At 34.9% G+C, this 23,682-nt stretch overlaps 1 protein-coding gene across 5 annotated transcripts in view; it reads right to left on the reverse strand.

Moving 5' to 3' along the window:
- NRCAM (neuronal cell adhesion molecule) overlaps positions 1 to 23,682 on the reverse strand; it is a 64,731-nt gene that overhangs the window by 19,394 nt on the left and 21,655 nt on the right. For 4 of the 5 annotated variants that reach the window (XM_063309424.1, XM_063309426.1, XM_063309425.1 and 1 more), the window contains 13 exons: positions 21,546 to 21,689; positions 20,602 to 20,713; positions 19,079 to 19,245; positions 18,841 to 18,988; positions 17,178 to 17,302; positions 10,702 to 10,803; positions 9,702 to 9,899; positions 9,540 to 9,610; positions 8,478 to 8,703; positions 8,165 to 8,280; positions 7,464 to 7,668; positions 6,691 to 6,813; positions 5,818 to 5,994 (listed from right to left, as the gene is read on the reverse strand). In XM_063309424.1, the coding sequence (XP_063165494.1) occupies positions 5,818 to 5,994; positions 6,691 to 6,813; positions 7,464 to 7,668; positions 8,165 to 8,280; positions 8,478 to 8,703; positions 9,540 to 9,610; positions 9,702 to 9,899; positions 10,702 to 10,803; positions 17,178 to 17,302; positions 18,841 to 18,988; positions 19,079 to 19,245; positions 20,602 to 20,713; positions 21,546 to 21,689 (1,914 nt within the window). Of the gene's footprint in view, positions 1 to 5,817; positions 5,995 to 6,690; positions 6,814 to 7,463; positions 7,669 to 8,164; positions 8,281 to 8,477; positions 8,704 to 9,539; positions 9,611 to 9,701; positions 9,900 to 10,701; positions 10,804 to 12,687; positions 12,718 to 17,177; positions 17,303 to 18,840; positions 18,989 to 19,078; positions 19,246 to 20,601; positions 20,714 to 21,545; positions 21,690 to 23,682 lie in introns of all 5 variants that reach the window. The other variant, XM_063309422.1, reaches the window with a different exon arrangement.

Below are 23,682 nucleotides of genomic sequence, written 5' to 3' on the forward strand. Positions count from 1 at the left end.
ATGAATCATCCTGAAACATAGTGCTTCTGTGGTTTTTTAGTACTTGCACAAACTGCCTAGAAGATTGTGCACAGAATCACTCTGCTCAGTCTGGCCATAACATTCCTGACCTTGACCTCTTTTACTAACCAGGATAACCTAGTGAATTAGATCATGTAACACAGATTTTGACATTATCCCTATTGAATGCCAGTTCAGTCTTAAAATATATAATCTTGTAAGCAATGAAAAGATGCCCAGATAAATCTCAAAGACCTATGAGGCAGGGACCTATATGGTTTCACTTCTTGACCTCTGAGTATACTGTGCTGGAGTGGTTCTGATTTAGTGGTTGAAAAGGTAGATGTTGCTGTAGTTCTTCAAGAAGTCTCTTCCCAGGACTCTTCTCTATTCTCTTCTCTACCTTTGCTTTCAAGGATATGACGTTGTTTTGAATAGTCATGTGAAAATAAGGATTGTACTGGTGTATCAGCTGCCCTGTTGCCTAACAGCATCCCTGACTGAATTGACAAAGGTTGTTTCTTGGTTTCCAGGAGTCTTCAAAATCCATGTTTGCTTATATGGGCATGTTACGTGATTTACTGCCTTCATGGATTTTGCCCAGATTGCTTTAGAATCTACCCATGAGATAATTTACAGTCTATACCCTTAATCTTGTTTTTATCCTGGAAGGGATTCCAGACCTGGTTTCCAAACCTGGTTTTCTTGCCACAGATGTATCAACTTCTGGAAACACATGGTTGGTATAGCAAATCCCCCTCTGTAGGGGGCAGGGACCAGATTAGGTTGGTCCACTCATAGAAGTTAATGGACCAGGCTGGATTTCATGCAGCTTTAGGAAATGCTTTATTGAATCTGACCAACCATCCTATCAGTGACTCTTTCCGGAGCACTTGTTATGGTGCCTTCTAAGTGCCTTATGCCACATGTCAGAGCCAACAGCACCCCATGATTGTGGCAAAGATCTAGGGATAGGCATAATTAGATATCGTCTAGATGCCATTACAAAGTCTTTGCTACGATAATCATGGAGAAAAAGAAGTGGTAGTTTTCCTTCTGATTTTGTGAAAAACCAGCTGGTGGATTCTTTAGGATTGCTGAACAGATGATAGAGCCCTTGGTGGCCTTGGCTGGCCCTTATGTCATCTTAACTCCATTGTGAAAAGCTTGCATGATTCTTCATAGATAATATCTTTCAGAGTCCTATCAAGCCTGATAGTACTTTTGAGCATTGCTGTACCTAATATATCCACTACACTAGGAACATTTGTTTGAGCCAGTTTCATTACTTCTCTCATGAAAAACTTGTAAGTCTTTGAAGTGGTTTGCCCCATTACCTGTCTGTTAAACTCCTTCACGGTCTGGCTTAGAAAGGTCCAAGGATTCTGCCCTTCTAATGATCTGAGACTGATCAATTTCTGCCCCAAATAGATTTCCCATCACAAGGAAGCAGTGGTAAAGTTGTTGCTCAAGAAAACATCTCTGTATCTGATACGTTTTAACAGCTTTAAGCTAATGTCCAGTGATTCATATTTAATCAAGATGATACAGTAGGCAGTGGTATTCCCAATGTATGAATTTTTAGAGGAAATGGATTAAATAGAATTGTTGTAGAGTTGTTGTAGGGCTAGACATCAGATTTGGGCAATACACCTGTTCTGTTTCACTGAACAGAAAATTCTTCTTCCCTAGAAGTAAGCTTTTGAGTAAGTGCCTTCAGTTTTTCCCTTTTAACCAGGGTTACCTAGCCCAAATGACTTGGGTATGCATGGCATAGAACAAAGCCCAACACCAAATGAACAAAGAATAAAGGATTTTTATTTTAAGAAAGGAAACAAAGGAAGTGGGTTGACTGCTTAAGGCTAAAATCAGCATACCAAAGTTAGCAATCATTAACTTGAGCAAACAAAGAGACAAGGACAGAGTGGGAGTAAAATTACTACAGACCTCAGCAGTAACGGCACGAAAAAGAAATAAAACAATTCTTCATGCATTTGTTTCTACTTTCTCTGCCATCTTTAATTCACTGGTTCCAGTTCTACCATCCAGGGATATTACAGTTCTTCATTCAACATATAGGTATCAGTTCTGATTTTGATCATTATTTTAGAATTTTTAAAGCTTACTGTTTTCCCTATTATATAATAGTATATTAGCAAGGGAAGAAATTTTGAAAGAATTATGGATGTCATGAAATGTTAGGATCACTTTCTTACTTTCTATTAATAAATTATGTAAATACTTAATGCCAATGAAATAATTAATACTTTGGATAAACGGGGAAAAAGTTAGCAATACTTAGCTATATTGATACTGTTCAGACAACATTTTCTACCTAATAAGACAGCAGTATGCCGTTCAATTGCTTCACAGAAATTTAATTTAATTTAATTTAATCCACTTCTAAACTCTGAAGTGTTCCCTAGGGTTCTGCAAGAGGTCACTAGGGGTTCCCTGGGAGATTACGATTTATTTAAAAAAATATTTCAGATTCAGGCAACTTTACATTAAAGAGGTAAGTTTCATTCTTTATTTTTAGTTTAAGAACACTGTTAATGCATATATTTATTATTATTTATTAATCAGATTTATAACCGCCCATCTCCCAAAAGGGACTCTGGGCAGTTTACAATAAAAGATAGATAAAAATATAAAACTATATTTTTTATAAAATATAAAATATATTTTATATTTTATAGGCCCACACATGAAACGAATATAATAATTTTGTAACTTCTGGCCTATATTTGAGCCTCAATGTTGGCCTCCAGGTCAAAAGGTTGAGAAAGACTGCTCTTTTCACTGTACCTATCTATGCCACTCTGAATCTGCTCTGAAACATCTCCCTACAATTCAGAACTGATTTTGAACCTTCAGAAAGAGCTAAAAGAAATAGAAGTGTTATTGATGGAAAAAAAATAATGAATAGGTTCAGAGTTCCCTTTTGTTACATTGCTATTTAAAAGAGAAGGCATAAAACACATACAATATCAATTATTGGCTGGAAGGAAAAGATATAAAATAAAATTCAGCAAGGCATTGCTATATTATTTATTGGTAATTACATCTTAGTGAAATATTTCAGCAAATAAACTCAACCACTGTATGTGACACATTCATTAATGAAATAGAAAAAAATGTATTTAGTTAATGAGCAGCTTAGGTTCTCTGGAACACTAATGTGTAATACTACAAGTAACAATCCTATACCACAGGGTTTCATTGATACAGTACTCTGAAGACCTCAGTAACAGGCATGAGGATGTGTGGTCCCCTAATATGAGTGCTGCTGAACTAAAATTCCCAGCACCCTAATTCAACAAGGTGAAAAATATGCATTATAGGTTAACAACCCTGGAAGGCCACATGCTTACCATCCTTCCATTATATGAATAAGAAAACATTGTTTGCCATCCTTGGTTGATCTGGAAGTTCCATAACCTTAGAAACAAATAACCCATCCCAGCCTATTCAATCAGTAGCCAGAGCAAAGGAAAAAAAATATTGCCACTTAGTCCTTTCCAGTAAACTGAAATTGTTTTGTTCAGTGTACTCAAAAGATAGGTGGCATTACATACCTCACACCATATGAACAACACCATTACAGGTAGCAGTGATAGCAGTGCGACTATAAATGCCTTAAAGGAGGATGAATTTGCTCTTTCAGTTTTTATGTGGTGATCAACAGCACAATTTGGTCTTGCCAAGCTTATCAATTAAATTATTTTGACAAATAATGGAAAAAAAATGAATGAGGCAGCATAGACCATTCTGCTTTTTGAACCAGTAATGGAAATACAATGTTAAGGCGATGGATAAATCTCTCACAAATACTTTCTTCTCAGGACCTTATTTATGGAACTCTACTGTTTCTTTTTATCACCAACTGCATTTTTTTTCAATATTCAATCAGTGCTTACTTTTACTTACAATTATATCCCAGGAATATGAGCATGAGCAGAGGAAAATAAAAGAACACTAGATAACTACATTACTAGATACACAAAAGGAATATCCATTTATAGTACTAATCTACTCATTGATATTAAAGCATGAAAGCAAGCAGTTAAATGAAGTTATTGGAATTAGAGAATAAGAAATTAAACACTAATTGATTTGCAACAGTCAGTTTAGAAACAAAAAACAAAGTTAGTAGGCAAGGAATTACTTTAAACTACCACTCTAGCAGATTCAAATTTTTTAACAGAGCATTTCTTAAATGCTTAGTGTTCAGTCTTACAATTTCTGGATGTGTAATTAGTGGAAACTCTCAAACTGCAGGTAATGGGACTTATATGAACAGAACATAAATAAGATTCTACTGTACAAAACAATTAATGAAATACCCCAATTAAATAATACCCCAGCAAAGGATATGCAAACACTATGCCAATTTTAGGCTTCTCACACTCAACAAGCTATTTTACTTTGGTTCTAATTGAATATCCTCTTTTTTGCATTTGCCAATGTGAGGAGGTTTTTGAGCAATGTATTTTCTGCTGCAGATGTGATATCGCAAAAATGTTTCACCAAGCTCTCTTCATCAAATGCATTCTTGCCATTGTTCAAGATCTTAAGGATTGATTTTGGTTTTAATTCCTGTTGTGTGATACAGTATCAGTAAACATTACAACTGATTGATTTGTTTAATTTATTAAATTTAAAATTGTTAAATTTATTGATAATTTATTTTATTCATTTAATTCATTCATTCATCCATTGGCTGGGTACAGATGCAGTTACATGGGTTTTTTTATCACTGTAGTTAATAATCTTAAAATGCATGGAAGTTTATACCCTAATCTAAGAAATAAAACAATGACGCTACAGGCAGGTTCAGCACCCTAGCTGAGCACACTAAAAAGTATTGTAGCGATATTTCTTCCCAGAAGGAAGATTTATACTAGCCAGGCAAAGGATGTGGAATTGTAAAAAACAAAACAAAACAGAAACCCTCAAAGATTTTATGTTAGCCCTCATTTATGCTGCAGACTATTAAAGAAGACACTGCCTGAACTATGCAGTGGCACATTTTGATTGATAAAATATTGTCACTAAATATTTGGGCTATGCAGCAGTTCAGATTTCAAAGCAAAAAGGTGATTTGGAGTAGAGTGAAGGTTCATATAGTACTTTTCAGCAACTCGGGAAAACTGGCAAATACCTTAAGGAATTTCAGACAGATACCACATGTGTACTTCTATGAGCTCCAAAGCACTGTTCAGCCTTTGAATCAATAGTGCTGCAGAGTCCGAGAATATGTCCTAATAAGCTCTTTGCACTAGGCATTCAGAATTAGAAAAATGCTTTCACATAACATAGATCTGTATTCCTTATATAAGATGATTAGAACATTTTCAAATGAGTTTCCTATTGCTATAATCAAATAATCTTTGTGAGAGCTCAATAAAAATTATTAAATATAATAATAAAAAATATAAGCAAATATATTAATATCTGTGTTTCTTTTGGGTTAAACAGCTCCTCTAAATGTAGAAATTAGGATATACAAGAGTTCAAAATGGTCTGTAAAAATGAATAGATTATTCCCAATGCATATAGTTATATTCTTAGAAAATCTGTGCACAATTACTTGTTTGAACTTGAAGTCCTCCCTTAGGCATGGAAGCCAGCTGGGTGACTTTGGACCAGTCGCTCTCTCAGCCCACCCCACCCACAGGGTTGTTGTTGTGGGGAAATCAGGAAGCAGGAACACTCTGTATACTGCCTTGAGTTACACAAATAAAGGTGGGATATAAATCTAATAAATAAATATAAATATTTAAAAATGATCTTACTTTTACATACCCATCTTACCTTCATTCATAATTATTACTGCTTCTTCTGTTATTTGACTTCCAGATCCAACTGATGTTTGTGCATAAAAATAGAACTTGTATCGAGTGCTGTAATTAAGGTTGCTTAAAATCAAGCTGGTCTCATTGGCTGGAATATTGATCTCTTCCAAGTGGCCTAATTCATGAGTACTATTAACTGTTGTTGTTATATAAAATAAAAAATATGGTTAATTTGGAAACACCTTTTATATTTAACTATTGAATCTAAGCAACTTATGCTAGATGCTGAATCCTGCTACTGAAATGGTGCATTAGCAGTATTCAGATAGTATAAACTGTTTGAATGAATGTGTGACATAGGCAAAGTAATCCTGATTCTAAAGTAAAGTAAAGTTTTTGTTTGTGGCGAAGCTGTCCTGTAGCTTCCTACATGTATAGATTTCAAGGGCCTACTAATTTTGAAAGTAATGTGCACAGCTTATGTGTTCACTTAACTACCTTTCTAACATCTGAATGAATGCTATTACATCTCCTCAAGATATAATGCAGGCTAGCAGCACCATATATCAATGCTCACTAAGCAAACTTTGTCCTGTCTGCATCTTCTGCACCTTTTGTCCCCAAGGCACAATGCATACGTTCTCTGATGCAAAGAAAGGTCATAGTGAGTTTTTACAAGGAAATACTGTAATATTTGCCTTCCATGTATTCTGCATAGTAAGAATACAGAGCAGAACACTATGACAGCATAATTTAACACTGTTCACTTCCAGTTCTTAAAAACTGCTTCCTAGAGAAGAAGTATTATTCTATTAATCTAAAAACGTACTATTAATTATTCAATAAAGATATACTTTGGGAACTGATTTTTATTTTTTTTAGATTTACTTACTTGGTTGAAACCTTAATGTGTATCCCACCAGAACACCATTTGGATGAGAAGGTGGGCCCCATTCCAAAGTAAGAGAGTCCAGATTTTGATTAGTAATCTTTAAAAAAGAGGGTGCACTGGGAACTAAAAAAAAATTAAAAAACAATGTAAAGTTAATTCTAATAAAACTCAATATTATCAAAATATTTTAAATGTTCTTTTAAAATCTCATTATATTCTGATAATTACTATCTCTATCACAAGTATATAAACACAGCTTTCAGACCACATGTGGATTTCCTAAAATTTGGATGCAGCTTCCAAAAGTCTTTTGAAAGTCACTCATCACTGTTGATATGTGCCTGAATTCTGCAAATATGTGGCTGGACTGCCATCTGTCAAAGTCAATTAGCAGTCTTCATTCTCCTTGTCTAACTTACTGTTAATTTCTTGCTTCCTATTTCCATTCCTTGGTACCCCAGATGCACTAAGTATGTTATGTGTGACAGACATGAATATAATCTCTAATATGCCTTAGTCCTGCCCATATGCTGACCCAGTACAACTGCAATAATGTAGCCCCTGCCTCTAAAAGTTTACATATCACTTTCCTATATATTAATTGTATCTATTTTTGCTCATATCCCATTGACTTCTAAATAAGTATGTTAAAAATCAGAGACAGGTTTATTATGTTTTTTAATATCAATGTATATTCTATTTTAATGAAAATGGTCAGGCAGCCCTTTACTCATAATGTTAAATGTAAATATCTGAGTTGTTCGATTACATACCTCCTTCTGGAGTTTTAAATGTTTCATCTGGGCTTGGTGGTCCTTCTCCTTTCCCATTAAACACTCTTACATTCAGTTTATAAGAACTATAAGGCTCCAATCCTGGCACCATTCCATGTGTTCTATTTCCACTGAAAGTCAACATTCTTTTTTCTACATGCCGCTTAATTCTTCCAGATAAATGTTTGACTTTCCAATAGTAAATCTAAATATATATGCATACAGTAACATTAATTTATCCTGTTCTGAGTTTGCATTATGTTATGATCACTGATACAGCCCAAATGTATTTTGAGATAGGCAATTTAGCATTCTATATCCACAATAATATTTTAAAAAATAAGCACATTAAAATAATTCAGTTAATGGAAATCCATTGATTTAATAGGTCTTCTCTAGACATGACTATCCAGTTGAGTGATCTTAAATTATCTGTACAAAGCCATATCAAATCCTTAACATATTTAATATACTAACATAATAGAGTACTGCAGTATTTGCATCAAGTTACTAGCTGACTCTGGTTTTAAAATATGAGCCATTCTCATAGACAGAGAAACAAAATAGCTAAAGCAGTTGCTTTAATTATTGGGAAGCTATTTAAGTAAGTAAATAAAAAAATAAGGAAAGTTCTCACCCAAATTCATCTGTGAATATTTTTATACTAAATGCTATTTAAGAAGTTTCTATGGTTAACTTACTTTGTATCCCTGAAGATGACCACGGGCAAACTTTAATGGAACTGGATCCCACTGTACCTTCACTAATGTACTGTTCACAACTTGTACTTGTAAATTGCCTGGAGCACTCATTGGTACTGACAAGGGACAAATGCAACAAATCTCAGTTTAGAGCCACTTGCATGTGTTTATAAACTATTTTGGATTTCATAAGTGTAGAAAATTAATTCTGAATCTCTGTATTTGTACCACAATATAATTACTACTTGAAGCTTCAGAGAAGTCAGTTAAAGCAAAAATTATAATAAAAACTGAGTCAAAATAAGAAACTTACAGTCTTCCCCAGAATGTCCAATTATTGTTATAGGCTCAGGTGCAGGTCCTAAGTCATTTAATGCCTGCACTTTTATTTCATACGGAACAAAAGTTGGAGTGTCAGCTACAATATATTTAGATACATTTGCAACTGTAACAGATGTCCATTCATCTTCATCATCATTCTGCCGCCAACTGACTTTATACTGAAGCCCTGGACCATTGGACTGAAAATCTGTTAAAGGCTAAAATGAAAAATAAACAAAGGTATGATTTTAATTGGCCATAGAAAAGAGGATAAAGGTAATATAAAGTTAATGGTTTTGTTCTGAAGATCGCTAGAAAGTGGTGATTTGATCAGAAATTGCTCTCATATTCATGTATGGCATACACTTCAAGGAATCTTACTAATTTAAAGACTCTTTACCTTGCTCTTCAGTTTAAAAAAATCTCAAAGGGGTGCTCACAAGGGCAACAATAGGCGAAATGCCCTCTGGCATCCAGTCCAAAAAACATGCTATAAAAAGAAAAGGGACTGGAAAGGGGAGAAAAATGACAAAATCAAGTTATTACTTCCTTCTACGATCTTGTACTTCATGGGTGGCATAATGAAAATAAAAGTACTCTAACAGAACAGCCTATTTGTGATATAGTTGCATTGCAGAATGATAAGGATTCATAAACTGAAGAGTTTTAGATTGCATATATTGGTTTTAAAATAGATATCATATAAGCTGTATCTTAATCATGGGCAGTAACAATAAAGTCGTTCCTTTGTTTGCTTTTAGCACTATCACTAGAATTAGTATCAGCAGCACACTAATTTCAAACCCCTTTGGCATATTTGGTCCTAAATGTATACTACGTTGCTTTATAGCAAATTATTTAGCAGTGTCATCAAATAAAACAAGCACCAATGGTTGAGTGATGTTAATGGCATTTCAATGGGGTTCTTATACAACAGTAAGTCAATCTTTAAAACAATGTTTTGCTGTTTGTTCTGAGCATTGTGCCATACATTTGGAAAAGGTAGTATTAATTATATTGCCTTCAATATTTATATTAAAAAAAAAAAGCTTACCTTCCAAGTGATCACCAAATTATTAGGTTCTGTTCCAATCCCTTGAATGCTAATAGGATTGTCATCTGGCTCTAAAAATTTAAAGTTTTATATTTAAGTAAACCTTAGACCACAATAGTTGAATGCTATTTATATTCTAAGCAGATAATGGTGTTTATTTACTTGCAGGTTTTGTAAAGTATTGTTCAGAAGCTTCACTTGGTTGGCTCCTTCCAATTTCATTGACAGCTATTACACGAAATGAATAATTCACATATGGTGATAACTTTAACTTTACAGTTGTGAGCATGCTAGGGACTTCTGTCTGGTAATTCCATATTCCTGGTTCACGCAAAGCATCTTCATATTCAATAATAAACCCTGTAAATAAAGAGAAAGTAAATTTTGCTTCATAAATCCTTATTTTCCTCTCATATAACTAGTCAAACTTTTTTTTTTGAGAAGAGAGTAAAGACTATGCCAAGTGTGTTATAAATGCTTGAAAATGGAAGATTCTGAAGATCAAGTTTTCCTTGAAAATAACCAGAATTTCCAGAATTAGACCTTACCACAGGAGTGGGAGAAAACATTCAAAGGGGTATAACAAAAACATGGGACAATATTTCTGGACAACAAATGAAATTTGTTGAAAAACTGGATCAAAAAAGAAACATCTAATGTGTTTTGATACAGAAAAGTAGAGGGTGCTGCTACTGAATATGTAGGTAGTTTATACATTTTATTTATTTATTTATTTTATATCCTGCCTTTATTATTTTTATATATAACTCAAGGCAGCCAACATAGCTAATATGCCTTCCTCCTCCTATTTTCCCCACAACCACCACCCTGTAAGGTGAGTTGGGCTGAGAGAGAGTTACTGGCCCGAAGTCCCCCAGCCGGCTTTCATGCCTAAGGTGGGACAAGAACTCTCAGTCTCCTGCTTTCTAGCCTAGTACCTTAACCACTTACTAGGTAATATAAATGAATAGGTGGTTTACATTGTTATTTTGCACTGTAGTTCAGTGCTTATGCAGAGGCACTTTTCAGAAGCATATTTTATCAGTCATTTAATTGAAAACCATCAAACAAATGCTGTTTATTGCAAAGAATAAAATGCTAATAAAATAAATTCAAAGTGACTGGAATAAATGACATTCCAAATAAATATAATAAATCATACTTGTAATGGGGCTATTATTTTCATTGCCTGGTATCCAGGTGAGTTGAACACTTCTTTCTAAATGATCTGTTAATTCCAAATCATAAGGTGGATCAGGACGATCTGAAGGGGAAGTAAACAATTGTTACATTTTAGGAAAAATTCTGAACAAGCTTGCTTACAATATGTTTGTGTGACCATTGGCATGCAACTGCAATGAAAATGGACAACTGATTCCGCTGGGAAACAATGGAGAAAGAAGGCAAATTATTACAAATTCCAATAACATTGGAACAAATTCCAATAATAACATTTCTTTCGCATTATGAAGTAACAATAACTGAAAAGTTTAGAATTGCCATGGTTCACCAGCAGTTTCAGTTTATGAGATATGGCAATGAATATAGCACTATTTTATGTAAAAACAAATACTCTTTTACACAAAATGGAAAATAAAAAGACATTCAATAATTACAAAAAACTGTTTCAGAATTACACAGTTATCAGAGTCTCTACATTGGCATGTAATCTTATATTGGCTCACATAGACTGGATGTTTCTAACACCCTGAGAAAAAGGCTTCTTTTTTTCTGCCTCTTTCACAGTCAAAAATCTATTTTTGCTGAAGGACCAGGGGTCCTAATCATGGTGTTTTCTTAAAGAACAAACAGCTGTGCGAGCACTGCCAATGTGTGTATATGAGTGTGTGCTGGTTTTAAAACCCAAGAGAAAAGGGGAAATGTGATCTACATTCTTTAATTCTGATTCTGGTAAGTAGTGACAGCCTATCAGGAGAATTCAGGGCCAGGAAAAACAATAAAATAAGAGTTTTTAAAGTCATGCATTCCTTGTTAGATTCTTAGATAGGCAGACCTTTGAAAGGTGACAGAAAATTTGTAAAGAAAATAGTGCATAGATGTTCCAGTTACTGGGAATATAATTTACCTGTAAAAGTGGTTGAATATCTTACAAGTTTAGAAGCAAGATGCTACTGCTCATAAATATCTTCCGAATATAATAAATTAAAGATAAAACAAATGCTAGATTAAAAAGATAGATTCCCTAAAATTAAGCTTAACCCCTTATGTCTAACAAGGTGAGGGGAAGGGTTTTTTTTTTTAGTTAACCTGAATTCCTGGTGACTTCATATATATACGTCTAGACAGTTTTCTTGGTATCAGTAGTTCTTAGCACAGAAAAAGCTAAGCTATTTTTATATTTCTTAAAAAAACTTACTTAAAAATGTCTACACTGATAGTTATGGAGAAGTATATGAGCAACCTGTAATGTGAAAAATTCTTTGCTCATCATATGCCATAATCAAACTGAAATATGGCACCTATAACAAAAATTACCCCAAATTCATTCCAAACTGTTAAGATTGTGCTCAAAAATTGTGTGTCTATGACTAAAATGCTTAAAAATTACTACTGAAACTTTTGTTTCTTATTTATGGAAAAACAGTTGCAAAGAGAAAATATATTAAGTGTATAAATCTTTTAAAAAAGGGGGGCAATAAGAAGCCAAGGTCTGGCATAACTTAGTACATTTAATACAGCAGCATACTGTAGACTTAATTCTGGGCAGAAACAATATCCATTCTTAAAATCTTCCATTCAGTAGCAATAAACTACTAACAGCCCATAAAAAAGCTCCATATGTATGCTGAATATTATTCGCTGAGGAATTGGAAGGTATTTTTAAAAACAATATTGCACTAACTATGTTTAACTTAAATGATAAAAAGTGGTTGTATACAATTTTTAATAACTTGTTTAGGTAATTATTTGAGAAATTTATACTGAACACAAGTTTGGCTTAACTATAATAATGAAACAGTTTAAGCATTTCAGTCAAAAAATAATGGTAACACAAAATTAAATTCTTATCAGATTTAAGATAAAAATGTAATAAAACAAAAAGAGAAAGAGAAAGTTTCAATCTGAAAGAAGCAGAAAGTTAGGAAAGCTTAGTACATAATGCAAACAAGACTTATTGTTAGTTTACCGTAAACAACAGGTGGAGCTGTTGGAGGAGCTGGAAAATAGGATATTAATATAAACTATATAATCTGTGTTAGTAGCCAGAAAAAAACAAACATTGAACAATCATGTTATTACAATGATTTGTTATTGTAAAATTGTAATTATTTTATTTGTAAAAATGTAAGTGCCTAATATGCATTGAATGAAAACAACAACAAAAACCTCTTTTATCTGAGTTCTGAATAACTTTGCAGACAGTTGACAAACTATGGACTTATCATGTTGAAAGGGATCATTTAGGCCATGCAGTCTAGTTGCCTGCATGATGCAGGAACTCTTAAGCATTCCAGAAAGATGATTGTCTAGCATCCATCTGAACACTTCCAATGAAAACAAGCCCACTTCTCTGGGTAACTGGTTCCACTGCTGAACTGTTTTCACTATTAAGAAGGCTCCCCCCAACATGTAACTGGAATCTGCCTTCCTACTACAAAAGTCTACAATTCTGCACCCTTCATTACAGAATAAGAAAGAACAAGTCTCGACCTACTTCTGTGTGACATACTCTCATGTATCTGAGGAATGCTAACATATTCCATCCCTCACCCATCAGCTTTTCTCAAAACTACAGTTGTAATCGAAATTATTCAACCCCCATTGCAAATCAGGTTGATTGTCAAAATGTACAGACTTTCAGCTGTTTGCAATGAACAAATAAAACAAAAGCAATTGAAATAGCTCAACACAACAAATGCTTCAAGTGATGTCCCCAAAGTCAACTGAAAATGCAACTTATAATGACTTCTCCAGTCTCAAAATTATTCAACCCCTTCATGGCAAGCATCTTCAGTACTTAGTAGAGCATCCTTTTGCTGTTATGCCCTGCTGCAAACGAGATGCATAGCCAGACACCAGCTTCTGGCAGCATTCCTGAGGAATCTTAGTCCATTCCTCATGAGCAATGGCCTCCAGTTCAGTAATATTCTTGGGTTTCGGTGCTGCAATTGCCTTCTTCAAATCCCACCAGAGGTTTTCTATGGGGTTCAAGTCAGGTGACTGTGATGGCCACTGTAGAATCTTCCAGGACTTCTTCTGCATCCAAGCCTTAGTGGAATTTGAGGTATGCTTGGAATCATTGTCCTGTTGGAAGGCCAATGACACCCAAGCTTCAGTTTCCTTACAGACGGCATGACGTTTTCTCCTAGGATTTCCTGAAACTTCTTGCTGTCCACACGCTGCAGGTTTCCAGTGCCAGAGGATGCAAAGCAGCACCAGAGCATCACTGAGCCACCACCATTCTTAACTGTAGGCAGAGTGTTCTTTTCAGCGTATGCTTCATTCTTCTTCCTCTATACATACCACTGCTCCATTGGGCTGAAAAGTTCCAGTTTTGTTTCATCGCTCCACAGAACAGAATCCCAAAACTTCTGTGGCTTATTTATATGAGATCGAGCATATTGGAGCCGACTTTTCTTGTGTTTTGGGGTCAGTAGTGGTGTACGTCTTGGAGTTCTGGCATGGAAACCTTCTGTGTTTAGTACGTGCCTTATTGTGCTCACTGAAACTTCAGTGCCCATTGCCACCAAGTCTTGCTGCAGGTCTTTTGCAGTCACTCGAGGGTTTCTCTCAACTTGCCTTCTCTGTCCTAACAGTCAGAAATCACGCTGAGACAAGGAGTAGGTCTCTAGTGTTTATTACTGCAACGTAAGACAGAATCCTAACAAACTGAAGAAGCGTGGGAAAAACCCAGACAGATAAACCCCAAAAGTTAAGGTGGGTCTGATCTGTGTCTCTTTGAATGGCTGCTTAATTCCTCAGTACTACGCATGCGTTTTCCCCCCTGGATAGAGGCCCCCTCCTGCTCACCATCAGTACTCATGACATTCTCAGAAATCTGGTTGCAGCCATTGACAGCTTCCTTTTCTGTCCCGTCCAGGTAGTGTAACCACTGTTCCTTGAACTTTGATCTATGCTTCCAATGGTGTCTCTAGGAACATTCAGTGCCTTTGCTATCTTTTTGTATCTTGTTCCTTGTTTGTGAAGGGCGATGATCTCATCTCTTACCTTTTTGGACCATTCTTTTGACTTGTTCTTTATTCATTCAGTTGCTGTTGACTCTTCAAGACTTCATGGATCAGTACACACCAGAGCTTCCTGTCGGTTGTCGCCACCCCCAGCTTCCCCAAGGCCGAATCCGTCACCTTTAGAATGTCATCCATCCATCTTGTCCTTGGTCGGCCCCTCTTCCTTTTGCCTTCCACTCTCCCTAGCATCAGCATCTTCTCCAGGGTATCCTGTCTTCTCATTATGTGGCCAAAGTACTTCAGTTTTGCCTTTAGTATCATTTCCTCAAGTGAGCAGTCTGGCTTTATTTCCTGGAGTATGGACTGGCTTGATCTTCTTGCAGTCCAAGGCACTCTCAGAATTTTCCTCCAACACCACAGTTCAAAAGCATCTATCTTCTTCCACTCAGCCTTTCCTATGGTCCAGCTCTCACAGCCATATGTTACTACAGGGAATACCATTGCTTTAACTATGCGGACCTTTGTTGTCAGTGTGATGTCTCTGCTCTTAACTATTTTATCTAGATTTGTCATTGCTCTCCTCCCAAGAATTAAACGTCTTCTGATTTCCTGGCTGCAGTCAGCATCTGTAGTAATCTTTGCACCTAGAAATACGAAGTCTGTCACTGCCATACTGTATGACTTAGCCATACTGTATTTCTAACTTGCAGTCAAATGTGACACCCAACAAATCCCTAGCCAGTTCAGGTATTTCATGTGTTCCAGCTCAAGCACAGCTGGTGCAACTAATGAAGCCCTTGATTAGTTGCATCAGGTGTGCTTGAGACCACACCTGTTTTGCATACAGTATGTGTGCTGTTGTGATGGATTCTATTCAGGGGGTTGAATAATTTTGAGACTGGAGTAGTCATTATAAGATGCATTTTCAGTTGACTTTGGGGACACCACTTGAAGCATTTTTTGTGCTGAGCTATTTCAATTGCTTTTGTTTGATTTGTTCATTGCAAACAGCTGAAAGTCTGTACATTTTGACAATCAATCTGATTTGCAATGGGGGTTGAATAATTTCGATTACAACTGTAAATATATCTAGTTCAGCCAATTCCTCTTCATAGGATAACCCCCAATAATTCTTATCGCCTGCTCTTAACTTGTCCCCATTTCTCTGAATCCTTCTTGAAGTATGCAGACTAGAACTCAAAACAGTACTTTAAGTGGTCTAACTAAAGCAAAATAAAATAAAATGACTTTTCCTATAATTTGGAAATTAGGGTTCTGTTGATGCTGCCTAATTCTACATTTGCTTTTTTTTTTTTTTTGCAGCCAAGATCTACTGCTGGCTTATACTGTTTGCAAATAATTACTACACCAGTATCTTTTTCACAAATACCATAACAAAACCAGGAAACTCCCATCCTATACCCATACATTTGATTTTTCTTACCTTAGTGACTAATTTCCCATCTTTTTCAACTAAATTTCATTCTGTAGTTTTCAGCCCATTTCTCTAATCTCTGAAGATTTTTTAAAAATTATTTATGCCCTCCAGATTACCTATCCCACTCAGTTTTGTATCATCTGCAATTTGATAATCATTACCTCAACTTCCTCAACTAGTTATCAACGAAAGGACTGGCAAATTCTGAATATTTTAATCTCCTTCAAAATAATCCAAAACCTAACTGAACCACAACAGGCATTTCTATAGAGTCTGTTTATGTTGTGTTTATCTCATTCTAATCATGGTATGTACACCTCCAAGCTTTCTTATAATCTGTCAAATAAGGCAATTAAGTGCATAGGTTTTTGTGTGTTAGTTCACTGAAAGAGTGTACTTTTCCATTAAACTTCCAGCTGCTTTGTAGGAGATCCTTCTACAAAAAAATGCTTTCTAATAGGACTGTTAAAACAAAATTAATTTAATAATGTCTACCATGTCAAATACAAATTCTAAGGAATTAAGGTATTTTTAAATGTTTTCTATCAGACACAGGTTATTTTTTTTACCTCTAGAAAAGAAAAGCTAATTTATGAACTCATTATAAAATATTCCAAAGATACCTGTTAATGATAGGCTTATGGATAGCAGAACCATATATATCAGGATTCTGGTATGGAAAGAAAATCTACACAGAGAAAATTAAGAACTGTATTTCTGTTAGATCAGGTTCATAGGACAGATATTCGGAAACCTACTATGTTTTCAGGCAAGCGTGTAAGAAGTTATCCTGTCCTGTCTGGTAGCATTTTTTGTCTGAAGGAATTATCCTGTCCTTTCCATAATATTTTGGGTTCAAACCTAAGATACCATTCTAGTAGCAACTGAAAAATTATTTTGGTTGAATTTAAGGGAAATCAAAATGAATTATCTTATTTTTAAAATATTCCAAAGCTGTAATATCATAATAGCTTAAAATCAGTTAACATTTTTTCACCGTAAGACAACAGGTTTGCTTTTGCTTTAATTCTACATTAAGAAAAATCTTACCCACAACAGTGAGTACAGCGCTTGCAGAAACACTATCCAATGTAGTATTAGCTATGCAAGTATATTCTCCACCATCTTTATCAGTGACATTCATAATGGTCAAGTTGTATTTACCCACAATAAACCTGTAATTACAATAGATGTAATTATTTCCTTATTGCAAATAATTCTAACTATTTAATTTATTAGTTGTAGTAAATCACAATAACATCTTAATATAGATATACTTGCAACTTGACAGCAGTAGAAGAAAGAATCAGAAAGAGAAACAAAATTGGGTGACTACAGTAAATTACAAAAAGTGAAAAACACAGTGGAATTACTGGAGTTAGAACAATGGCAGAACAACAAATGTAAAGAATTTTAATTTATTTATTATAACGATTTGTTGACAAATTAAGAATTTTTTGGTGAGCTATAGGGGATTTCTGTTAGCATTAGAAGTTTAAATGTTGCAAAATAAATTCAACCCAAGTGTATGTTGAAATATGCATTCCACAGAGATTGCTCAAACCAAACCAAAACACCAAGAAATGACATGAATTATGGACAGGTAACGGAGGCATCTGCCGGAGTTGTGTGCCAAAGTGGGTAAAATGAAAAAAGTAGTGTAGTGACACCAGCTTCACCCCTTTTGTATGTGTGTCGTAGCATCACACAGGTACATGAAATAAGTGAAGTTTGCATCAGAATGGCACAATGCTGCTTGTGTAATTTTGATGAAAGCATCAGGACCTTCAATTGCCTCTGACTGGTATGACCATCTCCCCCACACCCAAATTTTCTTTTTCTATTTCTCCCATGTAGCACTTGATGGTTTTCCATTTTTAAAAAACTTTCTCTCATGTGATTTGCTGTTTCTTCCATTCCCACACTCTTTCCTATTCTTTCCCACCATTTGAGCAAGTTCCAGTGTTAGCTCCAGTGGCATCTGTGCTCTTAATTTCCCCATGGTCTTTCACTGTTTAAGCAGACACACCTAGGTGTCCTTTAGAAAAATGAAGATGATGGGTACAATCATCTCATGCAGAATACCATGCTAATGCATTTCAGCTTAATTTAATTATAAGGTATAGATGTTGTTCTTTATCTCTGTAAGAATTGGTTCCAGACTGATGCCATTTCAAGAGATCTTTAGGTCAATTACCAGCTGCAAACTTTCCCATTATCAATGAAAAGACCCACCTCCTAGCCACTTCATAGGAGGACTGTGAGAAAGGAATCAGAAAAACAAAGTATATTAAGATATATTTATTCTAAATTTAAAATAGTTGACCGGATGAAATTTTTGCTCTTATTCCTTTCGTTTCAATAAATCTTGCTAAAGAGAACTTTGTGAGAATTGTGCTTGGAACTGACCATCTTAAGCTGGTGCTCTTTGCAGCTAAAGTATGATGCCAGGAAAAGATGCTTTTGGGTTGGAGGAGATGTCAAGATATGCAACATGATGTTAAGTGGAGGGTTTACCTATACTCAACCACATTAAATCGTACATGCCAGGTGGAGGGAAATCATATAATTTTAAGCACTATCTTAAAAAAATAGTAATAGTTTATCTGCCATAGGATATATTATTAAATATTGCCTGGAAATATGTATTAAATTCCCCTATTGGTATTTTATTAACTTGCAGAGAAGTGGGGTTAGGGTAAGGGTTACATACCGTCCATCATCAGGCAATTCATCATTTTCTTTCAACCATGTAACTGTAGGTATTAATGCTGCATCATATTTAATTACACATTCAAAGAAAACCTGTTCCATCCTCTGTACAACTTTGTACTCAGGCTGCTTAATAATGACTGTGGGCTCTGAAACATAAAATAATTAGTAAGACACTTAACAGCTACAAATTGGTAAACAGATTAGGAAGTTCTTATTTCAAAACCGTGATTTCTTACCCTTAATTTCTAACTGAACATTATTCTGTGCTTTTCCTAGTTTATTTCTTGCTATGCAGGTGTACATGCCGCTGCTATCCTTCTGGGCTTTCAGAATTTCCAAGGTTCCATTAGTATGGAAAACATATTGGTTTCCCTGGAGAATGCTACCTTTCACTCCTTGAAACCTATGTATTGGAAAGAAATTATCCAAATTATGCAGGAATGAATAACTTCATTGATTAGTCAAATGACCATATCAGAAAATTGGGCATCAGCCACTATAAAATATGATACCATAAAACAGCTAAAAACAATAAAATTAACTAGAATATACTATGTTGAGATAAAATACGATATATTACGGTAAGATAAAATAGAGATAAAATTGTAAGATAAAAATGCAGGATGTTATAAAACAAGTGATAAAATACAGAAACAATGTGAGTATAAATGAATTTGTCACCTTTACCTGCCACCCCAATGCATTCTATAAATTGCATTCTCAGTTGGACAGCCCTAACTATAAACTTAACAGTTCTATTGATCACATACGTATTTGTGTCCTGGAGAAAGTAACATAGTCTTTTGTTACGATCCCAGTATGTGGTTCTGTCAATTAGTGTCTGAAGGTACTGAGCCCTTGCTGGGGCATATAGTTGGCAGTTAAATAGGACATGTGCAATATCTTCTACTTTGGGTGCTCCACAAACACATGTCCTCTGAAGGTAAGGCACTTGGTGAAATCATCCGTATTTGACCATAGAATCTAGCTGCTCAAATCTTGCTCTAGTAAGAGCTATCCTATGGTATTGGTTCCATTAGTATGGAAAACATATTGGTTTCCCTGAAGAATGCTACCTTTCACTCCTTGAAGCCTATGTATTGGAAAGAAATTATCCAAATTATGCATTCATTTAAACTTTATTTGGGGATCACAAGTGCCTGTTGCATCCCTAAACCCCAATAGAAATGCACTAATATTTGATAAATTGTAGGAAGATGATTATCTTAGCTTTCCACAGTAGAAATAAGAGCCAACTCACACAAAATGTTAAATAAATTATTGGATATGACAGGCCTAATTTTTTTTAACTGCACTGTTCCCCAATAAAGTTTTGGACTACAGCATATCATATGAGCTTAACATTTTCATTCCTTCCACTCCATGCTTTGAAATTGCTGTTGATCCCTGGGTGATTCTGTTGATGAGGAGAATACTTGGTAGGGGGAATTGCTTAACCCCAGTGATCCCAAACCTAATTGACTCCCCTCCTGCTGGTAGTTATTTAAAAGAAAATAGAATGATTATTTATAGTCATGATGTAATTTATCATCTGATGTTGTGCTAAGTAGTGTAAAGACAAATTAATTATGTATAAAATTGAAAATTAAATGAATCAAGGTTCCCTTCACATGAAATGGTAGACAAACAATTAAAGTACACAAAAAGGTATAGATCTCTATTTAACTTTCCAGATTCCCACAATATTCATTAGTTTAATGTGTATTATGTGTGAATGGTTTTTTTCATTGTGACTTACCATTCACTTTCAGGCACAGGTGAACCAAAAAAAGCACAATCTAGCAAAGCAGGCTTATTTTCAATGACTTGATAAAGTTTATTGTGTGGAGTAAGGATTCTTGGTGGTTCAGCTGAAAAGAAAAATGTTATCTTTACAAGTAGTACGACTTTTTTGAATGCATTTGTGTAGGAAAATTTATATAGGAAATATTTTTTAAAAGATGACTATTTAAAGGTAGACAATCTTGAAGATAACCCCTTTTGCCCCAATAACATGTGGCAGTAATGTTTCCATTATCATAACCTAAGTGAATTAAGGAGAATCCTCTGCTGTTAAAGATACATGACTTTGAAAAAAAAGTAGCTTTTGTTCTAGTAAACACAGTATTTAAAAAGATCAGAGTATATGTAAATTTCTCCTTCTTCCTATTTGCCAGTTTTACCAATTTGTCTTTTAGCTGAAAGGTTATTTTAAAAAAAAAGAATTAGAATAAAAAAAAAAAGAATCCATAGTGAGAAGATAATAAAGTTATTATGATTTTTGAGTTCCCAAGACAGTTTTCTAACACTGCCTTATAATGATTCTTATGTAATAACTTGAATAAGACTAATAACTTTATAAGAACAGAGTATTTAGTTATGCTAAATGCATAAGTGTCAGCCACATTTGAAAATGTGACTGAAATGAGTGTTGTATTTATTTTTATAGGATAGGTTATAATTTTGTGACTATTATCATGGTTTACTACAGATCCAATGAAATACAAGGATTGCTTTTTATGGGCAATTTGTGAGTATTTTCCTTCAGGACTGCCATCTTAATTCACCAGTTGCCCAAGCTAAATATTTACATTTAATAGCACACCTTGAACAAATATTGTAGCATGTACATTAATGAGGAATAGAAAAATAACACAGTAATTATTGGAATTTTTTATTTTTAAAAATCACCAACCGTCTTACCTAAAATATTCACAAATGCATTTGCTAATAGATATCCATATTCATTAGAGGCATTACATTGATAGACAGCACTTGATCTTTCTTGCACATTAGTGAAAATAATTGTATCACCATCAACTTTTCTGCTGGGATCTTCAGGAGCAACTGTTAAAATACACAAGAAATATTAAATTATTCAACACTGAAAAAAAGGTTCTTGGACTGTAACAACAAAAACAATTCCTCATCTTTTAAGAAAGGTCAGAAAAACTGCAATAAATACAAGGTGCGATATATAATGTATAATATAATTTTGAAAACTCACATCATATAATATTTTATGAAACTGCACATCTATTTTTCACCAAAACAGCTACATGTAAATAGTGGCAAAAAGAGCCAAAGGAAAGTTTAAGTAAAATATAAATGAAAAAGACTCAATTACATAGCCCTAGATACTTTTCCTTCCACCTTACAAAGTCAAAAATTTAGCACTGGCTAAATATTTTCTCTGAAGGTACAGAATTTCCATCACAGTCTTCATTTGTAGGTCAGTATCATGAGCATCCTGGGGCCGGGTAATGATGATTCAGACACAGTGATATAAGCATACAAATGCCATGACTTAAATATATGTCAGATGTCCAGACACAAGTATATAATCATGGCATTTACATAGTGATTACTTTATCATGTGTGTTGTTATTTTGTGAACATCACGGTTTGCTGCAGATGCTGCTGCTCAATCTTTATATCAGATGATTGATTAATTCTGGAAATAAACATATACTTGCACACTCGTTCCTTGACTCTGTCATGCACCAACTTTACTTTAAAACAGAATTACAAATTACACATAGTTAGCAGTCCAAATCAAGTTATGATAATCAGATCTCAAGCCAGTCGATCATTTGCATTAGCAAGGATGAATTCCACCAGCATTAATATGAACAGTTCAGGAAGCTAACTTCAAGGCACTCTGATTTCTATATATAGGCTCAATCTTTCTCAATACTACTTGAAATTCACTTAAAACTGGAGAATGAAATTGGACTGGAGATCTTCTTCATGCAAAATATGTTCTACCTCAGGTATGATTTCTGTTCTACCCCTTGGGATAGATCAAGGGTAAGCAGTTGTGACACTCTAGATATTTCTAGAATTCCTGGCAGAACCTGCTTGAGGGTCAGTACTGAAGAAACCTGGGCATTGTAGTTCAGCAGCAGCAGTTCATTGGGTTATTCTTCAGTTATATGCAAGTATAACTATTTTATTCTTCAAAACACTGAAACACAGCAAAGGCTCCTAATACGATTAATAAGGCAATTTCATACTCTCGCTCCCCATTTATTTCTATAGCTTCCATTCTCCTTCCCATCTTGCTTGGAACATCCTCAGATATTTTGGAATTCTTTTTAGGAGGCACATGGGCAAGGAAGAATGGGTAAAAATAATTTCCTTCTACTTTCCCCCCGAGCGGACTGTTCTATAAATCTGAGGACTGTGTTAGTAACCTTTTAATATGAGTGTGCTTGATAACTGTTTTAGAAACTTATTATTATTAGAGTAATAACACTACTGTATTACTATCTGTTATAAAAACAAGAACATAGATAAATTATAGGAGAATGGATCTTTCCTACCACAAATAAACCTCAAATTCCATTCCAAAAGAAAGACAACATACTCTTCAAGTTCTTTCTCCTTTCCTTCTGATTATTATTATTATGTACCTTCAAGTCAGTGATGACTGCTGGTGACAATTTGGACTAGTTTCTGCAGTTTTCTTGGCAAGGATTTTTGGAAGTGGTTTGCCATTGCCTCGTTCCTAGGGCTGAGGAAGAGTGACTGGCCCAATGTCACCAAGCTGGCTTCGTGCCTAAGGCAGGACTAGAACTCATAGTCTATGTACATAGGCTGTGCAGAGATCCAGATTTAAAGAGAAAAATGTGATTTGAAGCATACATAACTTAAACATGGCACCTGTTAGAACACATGAAATGAAATATGTTTTTTCCTGAAATCATGCAGCAACTATGGAGGGCAGCCTCACAAGCCCAGGAAAAGATACAATTTATAAAGATGTTCTTAACAGGTGCTATGTGTGCAACCATATATGTTCCAAATCACAATTTTTAAAAAAAATCTAGAGCCATGC

This window comes from Candoia aspera, chromosome 7, assembly GCF_035149785.1.
Source record: "Candoia aspera isolate rCanAsp1 chromosome 7, rCanAsp1.hap2, whole genome shotgun sequence".
In the NCBI taxonomy this organism is placed as follows: domain Eukaryota; kingdom Metazoa; phylum Chordata; class Lepidosauria; order Squamata; family Boidae; genus Candoia; species Candoia aspera.